Source organism: Otolemur garnettii, unplaced genomic scaffold (assembly GCF_000181295.1).
Source record: "Otolemur garnettii isolate 467f Iridium unplaced genomic scaffold, OtoGar3 scaffold00012, whole genome shotgun sequence".
In the NCBI taxonomy this organism is placed as follows: domain Eukaryota; kingdom Metazoa; phylum Chordata; class Mammalia; order Primates; family Galagidae; genus Otolemur; species Otolemur garnettii.
Window position 1 is genome coordinate 3,406,638 of NW_003852407.1, and position 11,086 is coordinate 3,417,723.

Sequence of the window (11,086 nt, forward strand, 5' to 3'; positions counted from 1 at the left end):
GAAGGTAGCCTGTCCTTTGTGTGTCCCTGAATGTGCACCACTGATCAGGGGACCAGGAAAGGGGTTCTGTGTACCATCCCTGGTAGTGGAAGGACAGTCATGCAGCCTGTTAGCCATGAGTGTTATTGCTGTGACTTCCTGCCCAGCAGTAGGCCAGTGTTAGAGGGAACACTGGATAAGAGCAGGAAACATGGAAAGAGAGGTACCAAGTAAGCATTTCTCCAGATGGGAACCACTTACACATCGCTGGGGTGCCCTTCTCTTTTGACAGAAGCACAACGATGACTTTGAGATGACGACATTCTGGTTATCCAACACCTGCCGCCTTCTTCATTGTTTGAAGCAGTACAGTGGGGATGAGGTGAGGCATCCTTGCTTTCTACAAATGTGGTAGGAGGTGCTTTGTATCTCTGAAGAGAGGACTATAAGATCTTTGGAGAACCCTTGGGGACCTCAGACTGTGGGCATGCCTTGTCATACCTGGCAGCTGGGAGCAGGAATGAGCCAGGTTATAGGAGACCTGCCTCCTAGTGGCACTGGTAAGCCCAAGGGCCTCCAGAAAGTACCCCTCAATTACGGAAGTAGCATTTGCATAACCCATCCATTGTAGGAGAGGCCCTGGGATTCTCTACAGAAACCCTTGTGCCTTTAGATTTCTGAAGCAGCCCCAGGAGAGGCTCATTGCAGCGAGTGCTAGAACAAAGTTCAGCTGCCTGGTGAGTCAGACTATCTCCTAGCTCAGTGGTTCTCAACCTTCCTAATGCCATGATGTATTTTCATTGTTAACAAAGAGGTTGTGACCCACAGGTTGAGAACTGCGGCCCTAGCTTATCTTCTTATTTTTTTTTAAACTCCAATTATTTTATTTATTTTATTTTTTATTCTTTTGGCCGGGGCTGGGTTTGAACCCGCCACCTCCAGCATATGGGGCCGGCGCCCTACCCTTTTGAGCCACCCGCACCGCCTCCCTAGCTTATCTTCTAAGCTAATTGATTAGTTTGTCCACTTAACAGAGATAGAAGTGGCCATGAGGAAGGAGGCACACCACAATAAGATCTGCGTCTGTGCACCCTGACCTTGAGGCCAAGCTTTGTGCATCTATCCAAACTGGACTCTTTTGCCTGTGGCCCAACTGGCCCTGTCATTTCAGAGCCCAGCTTTATCTAGAACTCACCATTCCTGACTTTGGTCTCAGAAGGAACATCTCCCATGCTCTGCAGTCTCCCCTGTGACCTAGTAACTTGTGGCACACTTTCACTCTGCTTTTTCCAGAACCACCTACTCCCAGATCCCTGCAGGCCTCCTCGACTATCTTTGGTTCCCTTCCGTCCATGGGTCTCTTTAGCTACCTCTTCCAGGGACAAGACGTAACATATGCCAAAACAGTACAAGTTTTAAAGCTTTACTCCATCTTTAGGGCCAGAATGAAGTCAGTCTTCCCTTCTTTGGAATGTGCCTTGGCTCCCTATCTCTCATAAGATCAGAACTTTGATTGCCTGCTTTTTGTATTATGAAAGGGATGGTTAAAGGTTGAAGAAACGGCATTCGCTTCAAACTTTCAGATGCCTTCTGTTACATAACCACAGTATCATATACAAGTATTTATTTGAAGTTTAGAACTACATTTGATATCATTGAGGTTCATGACTTTACCAAACATGATACATATTCCAAATGGAATTTTATTTAAGGCTGGGGCAGCACCAAGAACTCCATCGCATAAGGTCATTGTTACACATGCTTATGTTCTCAGGGACAAGACTTGAACCACAGCATAATCAGATCCATTTAGTCTAAAAGGAAGAATAAATGGATGGATCTGTTTTAGGGATCACCGTTATTCCCTCTTTTGCTTTTGTTTTTATTAACGATGCCTTTGTTATTTGAAGTAGCATGAGAGGCTTTGCTGGGGTTGGTCCCATTTCGAGAGCACTGATCTTTTTAGCTGCTGTGGTCTTCCTTGGCCTTAATAAAAAGGGCCCTGAACACATGAGGGCCCTTTTGCTTTGTTAGTAAAAAATCACAATTTTAGTGTTAGGTGCCACCCATTTTTCTTTTTCTCACATTGTTTCCTTAGCACAAGTCAGCAAATAGTGAGATGACCTCCCTAGAACTGGGCAAAACATGGAACACTTCACCAGTTTTCCTGTCACCCTTGCACAGGGGCCATGCTGATCTTCTTTCTATCCCAGTTTCATTGTACGTGCTGCCAGGGCAATTATAGCAATTCTATTATCTTACATGTTATTTCAATGTGTTAATACAGAAAGTTAAGAGGGCACAGTGCTGTAGCTATGGATGGAATCATTTCAGCTCAACTTAGTTCTGATACCCAGTGATGGAATCTGTATAAAATTCTTTATTATGCAAACATATAGATAATCCAGTCCATGGCCATAGGGACTACGTATGATATCTTAGAGTGACCTGGTAAATTTGAGAGGGCCCTGCATGAAGAGTCAGAAAGCATGGACCCCTCTTTCTCTGGACCTGGCACCCATCTGAATTTTGCTACCTTAGGGAAATCACTTCACCTCAGGGATTCTGACTAAATGGTTTAGGCCTTTTTAAATTACACAGTTCTGATTTATCATGTTGAGTTTTTGAATTACCTTCATGTTCAAGAGTCATCAGGAGTCCTCCAAGAACCGACAGAGTTTTATAAAACATATAGAAAGAGGCTGGGTAGGACCCCACAAGTGGGAGATAAACATGGAACACCCCAGAAGTTGTGCCGAGCCCCCAGGCCACAGAGCCTTAGTGACGCGTGCCTCTCCTCCGGCAGGGCTTCATGACTCAGAACACAGCAAAGCAGAATGAACACTGTCTTAAGAACTTTGACCTCACTGAATACCGCCAGGTGCTGAGTGACCTTTCCATTCAGATCTACCAGCAGCTCATTAAAATTGCTGAGGGTGTGTTGCAGCCTATGATAGGTAAGCTGGCAATGGGAGATCTCCATTACTCACCATGGGGCCTGAACTGAGATGTGGCAAGCACCAATTTCATATGCAGCTTAAATTACACACTTTATGGACACCCTGTATATTAGGCATGGCTCCAGAAAGCCAGGACCTTCCTGATGAAGGCACTGAGGAGGGGTGCACATTGTCCTTAAGAAGAGACATGAAATTTTCAACAGCATTCCATAAAAATACATGATACTAGGGTGGTGAGAGTATAGATGATTTTCCCTTTCTTTCTCTTTCTGTTGTTATATCGTATTTTTTCCCAAATGTTAGTGGGTAGTAAACTCTAAAGGTAGGCTCAGTGCCTGTAGCACAGTGGTTACAGCGGTGGCCACATGCACCAAGGCTGGTGGGTTCAAGCCTGGCCCGGACCAGCTAAACAACAGTGACAACTGCAAGAAAACATAGCTGGGCATTGTGACGGGCACCTATAGTCCCAGCTACTTGGGAGGCTGAGGCAAGAGAATCACTTAAGCCCAAGAGTTTGAGGTTGCTGTGAGCTGTGATGCCGTGGCACTCTACCAAGGGCAACATAGTGAGACTCTGTCTCAAAAAAATAAACTCAAAATGTAGAAAAGCAAATACAGTGGAAAAATACAATCTTCTTCCCATTATATACCTTTATTCATTGTGTTCATGTGAAAGAATACAGCAGCAAGCACTATGCAATAAATATTTCTTGAACACTGCACAAAGCAGTGCACTTGGGCACAGAATTGAAAAGAGCAGCTACATTTTAAGTTAGGAGAAAAATAATGTATATTATTCACTGTGATCCACGAGGCTGGGAGAAATTGTACCTAGACCTGTGTACATTGCTTTCCCCAGGTTCTTACTATACAAGGAAGTTGGGGGTGGATTGCCAAATATGACCAATCCACAGATAAATAACTTGAGGGATAGGTTCATTCCAAAACCTTCTTCTTGTCTGGCAACTTTTTTTTTTTGCAGTTCTTGGCCAGGGCTGGGTTTGAACCCACCACCTCCGGTATATGGGGCCAGTGCCCTACTCCTTTGAGCCACAGGTGCTGCCCAACCTGTCTGGCAATCTAATAAGGCACCAGATGGAGAACTGACTTACCAAGCTAGAGATACTTCATAACTCAAAATAATGGGACAGTTTATAGCACAAGTTCTGGACTTAGACAAACCCAGGTTCAATCCTAACCCTGCCACTTCTTAGCAGTGTGACCCGAGGCAGATTATTTATCTTCTTTATGCCTCAATTCCTAATCAGTAAAAGAGGTAGTATACCTCACAGGGTTTTTAGAAGATTAAAAGAGATAATGAACACCTGGCTAATATTTACTCGAACCTAGTATTTACACAGTGGCTGGGCCAGGACTACTAGACTCAAGTTGCTCAGTTCCAAACTTTGGACTCTCATTTCAGCACAGATAATACAGAATCAAACTGGGACATGCCCATTATCTTTGTCTCATCACCAATAAATTTAAGTGAAAACTTGGTCCATAGCTATTTTATCTCATATACAGACCAATATTAGAAATTCTTTGCCAGATGTTTTTTTGCCAGATGTTTTAAGTTCCTGAGCATCGTCCACCTCTGGATAGCATCGTTACTGAATCCCCAAGTACTTAAATGATCTGAATAGCCCCAAAACAGATCTTGTTGGGAAACATGCAAGCTTCACTATTCATGCTTTTATTTCAGTTTCTGCCATGTTGGAAAATGAGAGCATTCAGGGTCTGTCTGGTGTGAAGCCAACGGGCTACCGGAAGCGCTCCTCCAGCATGGCGGATGGGGATAACTCCTACTGCCTGGAAGCCGTCATCCGCCAGATGAATTCCTTTCATACGGTCATGTGTGACCAGGGCCTGGACCCTGAGATCATCCAGCAGGTATTCAAGCAGCTCTTCTACATGATCAACGCAATGACCCTTAACAACCTGCTTCTGCGGAAGGACGTCTGCTCTTGGAGCACAGGCATGCAGCTCAGGTAAGAAATAAGTGCCCTGCTGACACCAGCCAGTATCAGAACAAAGACAGTCGATTCTGAAAATGAAATCCACATCTGACAGTTCTTGCCAGTCAGTTGGTGACTCAAATCTATCACCTTTTAATTTGCTGGTGAAATCCATCAAACATGGAAATGGTGACTTGGTAAGCAAATTAATTCAAAGCTTAGAGACATTTAATACTTTAAGGTTATAAATACAATACAGATAGGTCAGAAAAATCACTGTTAAGAGGCCTGAAGGCTCGTGTGGGAGTATAAATATGTTTGTGAAATATTTAATATAAATTGTTTTAATTCAACATATTCAATGCCTGTTTTTTCCCACTAACTTACATAGACACTGCAGGTATTTCATCTTGATTTTAAGCACCCACTCATTCATTCATTCTTCAACAAACAATGCCAGGCACTTGTTAAGCTTTTAACCACAGGAGGTAATGAAGGTGAGGAGAATGATGACACTAGGGACAACTAGCCTGCAAAACAGGTGTCCTCACCAGAGAATTAGAAGGACCAGCTTAACACAGGTCCCTCTTTCCCTATGGCTAAGGTATAATATAAGTCAGCTTGAGGAGTGGCTCCGGGGAAGAAACCTGCACCAGAGTGGAGCAGTTCAGACCATGGAACCTCTGATCCAAGCAGCCCAACTCTTGCAATTAAAGAAGAAGACCCCTGAGGATGCAGAGGCCATCTGTTCCCTGTGTACCTCCCTCAGCACCCAGCAGGTATGGTCACACTACACCTCCATCAACCATGGGACCCTGAGCAGGCCCAGCTTCCATTTCAAGTCTGTTCTTGCCAGTAGTTAGAGTGTTGGAGTCCCAGCCTTTTTATAATGGTACAATTCTGAAGTTGGCAGCTATGAGATGTTCCCAGAGGAACCAAAGGAAACAAGATATCACAGATACTGGTTAACAGTAACTCTGATCCCTCTTGCTCACAGAGGTAAGGTAGTAAACCCACAAAATATCCAGCTTAGGTAAAAACTTTTAAAACACAATAAATTCTGAAATGTTTCTTACTTGAGAATTCTTAATTTTTTAGAAATTGGCAACATCAGGGATTTGCTTTCTTTATAATTACAAAAGTTTTCTTTACAACTGTAACATTGATATGGTGACATTTCTCCTCATACTCCATTTACATTGCTTCATAGTCATTGAGAACCCAGAGGCAGTTAAGTATTACTTTTCCCCCCAAAATTATACCATGACTCAATTGTAGATATATTACTTGCCCATAAAAAGGTAAATCCTGCCCACACGCAGGGAGTCCTTGTCCTCCATCATGTATATGCCTACTGGGAAATGGGCCCCACAGACCAGGATGAGAAAATCAGGCTTTGCAAATCAAGTGATGCATCTTCCTGACCACCTACAAAACCAAAGTTTAAACTCAGGGATAGCAAAGGAAAGGTACCTTTCCTAATCTCCTCCACTAACTACTAAAAGGTCAGTATCTAATTCTTCAGAAAACCACCTCCTATCAATGTACTGAGGTTTTTGAACTTCTTCCCCGCTCCCCCACTTTTTTTTTTTTTTGAGACAGTCTCACTCTATTGCCCTGGGTAGGGTGCCGTGGCCTCATAGCAATCTCAAACTCTTGGGTTTAAGTGATCCTTTTGCCTCAGCCTAGTGAGTAGCTGGAACTACAGCCCACCCACTAACACAACGCATAGCTAATTTTTCTGTTTTTAGTAGAGAAGGGGTCTCACTCTTGCTCAGGCTAGTCTCAAACTCTTGAGTTCAAGCAGTCCACCTGTCTCGGCCCCCCCAGAGCACTAGGATTACAGGCATGGGCCACTGTGCCCAGCCTAAACTGTCCATCCTCCCCTATTTTTTTAAATATACTTTACTGTCATAAGTTAACTTCTAGAATGCAGCTGGCATTGAATTTGGGCAGCCTGTGTTCCCCAAACAATTGGTAGACAGATAAAAAGATTATCTCCTGTTTAAATAAGAAGAAAGTTTCATGTGTAAATGATGTTTTGGGGGAGGGTTGGTCAGGGAAGACAGGTATTATTAAGCAAGACCTTTCTCACCTAAGGTAAGACACCCCCCCCCCCAATACTCTTTGAAGTAGCCTCTAAAGTAGCAGTAGGTCAGAAGCTAAGGATTTTAGGCACCAGTTTTCTGAACTCCTCAGAAAAAACCTATGGCTCTCTGATTTCAAGATTGTTCGTTTTTAAGCACCAAAGGAGGCAAGAGGAGCTTCATCTTTCTCTGCTTCACCCCTTTTACTAAAATGATGTGTTCCATATAATTTGAATTCAGTCAAAAGGCCAAACTTAAGGACCTAGAAGGCCTCATATGCTCCTAAAGCTATATCATTAAGCATTTGGGGAAGGGTGGGTGGGTATGTCACAGACATGAACTGGGCTTAGATCCCCCAGGCAAAGTTAAGGGCTGTAGTTTGCTCGTGGTCTAATGCAAACGTCAATTCCTGCTCCATCCATGACATGGGTCTTGTCTAAACAGGATTTTGACTGTTATGTATTATTTAAAGTTCAAAAGTTGACTTATATTCATTTAGCTCTTTGCTAAATTTTATTTTTATTCTAACAGATTGTCAAAATTTTAAACCTTTATACTCCCTTGAATGAATTTGAAGAACGCGTAACAGTGTCATTTATACGAACAATCCAGGTGAGTTTTAAAATATTCATTTTATAAAGTCCTTGTCTAAAACTATCATGGAGATTGAAAATGTAGGTTTTAACCTTGCTTCTATTTATTATTAACATTTACTGGTTACATTACATGGCAGAAGACCTTACATTTCTAGACTTTCAATTTAGGTAATTGTGAATTGTATCACTCCATAAATAACTTATTATATACACAGAAAACCCAAGTTTTATAATTTTAGCCTCTCAGATTATAAACATAGTCTAAGTATCCCTTCATCTGCCGCTGGCATGTTATTGAACCATAGCACCAAATGGAACTAACAAAGTAAGCAAAGTGTCAACCCTACCCACAAATGGAACTAAAAATGGTTTCTAAGAAGGATAATTTGAGCTCTTAAAGCTTATAGTATTCACCCTTCAGAATATCCTTGGGAAAAAAACCTATTAGGGGAATGATTATTTGAATCTACCTTTTCTTAAAATGATGAGATTTTTCTACTTCAAGCTTTCTCAAGCTGAGCCGAAGGTGATTTTGGCTGAATGTGTAACCCCTTTTCGTGTGACTGTAACCAATGGTATTTAGAAATGATCACACTGCAATTACTCAAAACAGGGCACATTTCTCCCAGATTACACGTGAACACCACCTTAGGGAGAAAGAGCCCTTTCTCAAACTTTTAAACAACTCTTTAGCCAGTGAACTGATACCACTGTGAAACAAGGACTAAAAAGGCAGGAGGGGGAGGGACCAGAGAAAAGGGAGCCAAATGGAAGTTTGTGGAAGACACAGGCCCTTTGGGTAAGAAGCTGCTCCCTTAGGAATACTCATGGGATTTTATTCAGAGGTCCTTATAGTGCTTCACTGTAGAGACCCAAAGATTTAAAGTGTCTGATAGAAACAAATAACTGGCAAAAAAGATTTTAATATAATTGCTAGACACTTAAATTTATTATTGAGTGAGAAAGACTAAGAATCTGACTGCATATATTTTCAGAGAATATCTGTCCCTTAATCTGCATTACATTTGCTTTTGTCCTTAATTCACTAAACCTGCAGTCTAGCATTTGGCATGTACTTTTTGATCTGAATCTTCTTCTCATTCCCAAATAAATGTATCTATTATTTCAACTACCTTTCAAACTGTTTGTTACTTTAAAATTTTGACGCATCTTACAAGATGCCAAACACATGGGTATGTTGTTATTGACACCTAGAACCTTAAACAGTGCTTTCCATTCATTATCTAGGTAAGTGACACTGTAGACAGTTTTATTAGAATGTGTCTCACTATGAATTACTTTGACTTTATCCTGCTTGGAGTTTGTTGAGCTGTTTCTTGGATGTGTATATACATGTCTTTCATCAGGTTTGGGGATTTTCAGGCATTATTTCTTTGAACATTTTGCTGCGGTACTCCTGTGATGCATATGTTAGTACTTGATGATGGCCCATAGGTTCCCTCAGTCTCTGTTCATTTTTACTCATTCTTTTTATTTTTTTCTCCTCAGACTATATCATTTCTATAACTTTTCTTCTTGAACTTGAGTGAACTTTTCATTTTAGTTGTTGTACTTTTCTAAAAATGTCTGTCTTCAAATACATTGAAGGGGCAAGATTTTCTTTAAATCTTCCAATTGATGCCACCAGGGGAAGCCACTGCATCCCAAGATGTGCCTAAACCAAGGCAGGCATCTGTCCTGGGACCCACCAGATCAATCACAGTGCACAACCCCAAATTTTTGGAGAACAAGGTCCCACTGCCTACCTTGGCACTAGCCAACTGTTCTAGGAATATGGGCTGCTATCCCAATAGCTGCAGGGGTGCTGAAGAATGTGGGATGGTACCTGGTTTATTCATGCTGCTCTCTTAGCAAAGATCACCAGCCTATCTCTTTAAGTGTCCAATCAGGCCTGATAGTTATGACATCACCCTTTCCAGCTCAGTGGTTGCTTCAGTGGAAAGAGCAACCCCAAGAGCAGGCATCCTCAAACTATGGCCCATGGGCTACATGCAGCCCACCTAGGACATTTATCTGGCCCGTTGGGTGTTTTTGCCACTGCTGCCTGTCCTGCTTAGCAGCCAACTCATCCCGGAGCCCCTGTTAAAAAAGTTTGAAGACCCCTGCCCTAGAGCTTCCTACTTGGGCATTTTATGTGATGTTACTCTTCCTATTCCATTCTATAGATGAGGAAACTTAAGTTACAGAAAGATTCAGGAATATAGTACAAGCTGTCAACCTCTAGAACCCACGCTCAGTGCCTTGCCACAATGATTTGTACCTGAGAGGTATTTTTATATAGTAGAATCTCTGTAAGTTGACCACCCCATGAATCTCTTTAACATTGACTATAGTTGACTGTAACACCAGTCAACATAAGGAACAAGGCCTGCTGTATAGATACATACATGTGGTGCATGTCCTATCTGTGAAAATTTGGTCAGCTTAAGGAGTTGGTCAACTATAGAAGGTCTACTGTCGTCTCCTTCAGGTGGAAAATTTTTGTGAAGAGTGTTAGAATTGGAAGAGTGCTCATAGTCATCTAGTCTCTGATAAGCTCAAACAAGAGCTTCTTTACCCACTAAATACCTCAGGGATAGGGAAGACCACATTCTCCTGGTCCTACATTCTTGACTAACTATCTTAGACATCTTTCTATGACATGTCAATTTTAGGTGTACTTGACTTGGTCTAATTCTTTCCCATAGGCACAACTGCAAGAGCGGAGTGACCCTCAGCAACTGCTGTTAGACTCCAAGCACATGTTTCCTGTTTTGTTTCCATTTAATCCATCTTCTCTGACCATGGACTCAATCCACATCCCAGCCTGTCTGAATCTGGAGTTCCTCAACGAGGTCTGAAGATACAAATGTCTGACGTTAGCTCCATACAACCAATGACAGCAAGAAGGAAACATAAGCAGTAAAGTGAATTAAAGCACCAGTTAAATCTGATAAAGGTGGATCAAATCAGATCAAGAGCCTATGGAGAGTACTGAACTATACAGAAGACACATCTCTCAATATTTTTTGTACCTACTGCTCAGAATAAAAACTTGAAATATGGAAGTTTAATTTCAGTCTAACAAATACACATTACAATCTGCAGCTACCAGCAGTCTCCATGGCCATACAAAACGTGCCAAGTCTCTAAAATGAAAGTGTATAGAACTGGAGAAAGTCCAAATTAAAATGCTAAAAATACATAAGTCACATAAATTGCCTTCAAAGGACTTTTAACAAATAATGGTACTAATAACCATGATAATGGCGTATACCTAGTATACTGACATTTCCCCAGATTAACAAACTTGTGGAGACATTTGTGGTAAGAACAAAAATAGGGGCTGGGCCTTCTCAGAAATTTCCCAAAAGTTTTTTTTTGAGACAGAGCCTCAGGCTGAGCCCCTGGGTAGAGTGCCATGGCTTCACTGCTCACAGCAACCTCCAACTCCTGGGCTCAAGCGAGTCTCCTGCCTCAGCCTCCCAATTAGCTGGGACCACAGGC

At 42.0% G+C, this 11,086-nt stretch overlaps 1 protein-coding gene and 1 pseudogene across 1 annotated transcript in view; one reads left to right on the top strand and one right to left on the bottom strand.

Moving 5' to 3' along the window:
* The window catches only part of MYO5B (myosin VB), a 316,910-nt gene extending 306,263 nt beyond the window's left edge, over nucleotides 1–10,647 (top strand). The window contains exons 33-38 of the mRNA XM_023510163.1: nucleotides 272–361; nucleotides 2,786–2,936; nucleotides 4,644–4,929; nucleotides 5,501–5,675; nucleotides 7,515–7,595; nucleotides 10,288–10,647. Coding sequence (XP_023365931.1) covers nucleotides 272–361; nucleotides 2,786–2,936; nucleotides 4,644–4,929; nucleotides 5,501–5,675; nucleotides 7,515–7,595; nucleotides 10,288–10,440 — 936 coding nt within the window. The 3' untranslated portion in view covers nucleotides 10,441–10,647. The remainder of the gene's footprint in view (nucleotides 1–271; nucleotides 362–2,785; nucleotides 2,937–4,643; nucleotides 4,930–5,500; nucleotides 5,676–7,514; nucleotides 7,596–10,287) is intronic.
* Nucleotides 2,119–2,218, bottom strand: LOC111723564 (annotated as a pseudogene).
* Nucleotides 10,648–11,086: the final 439 nt, after the last annotated feature.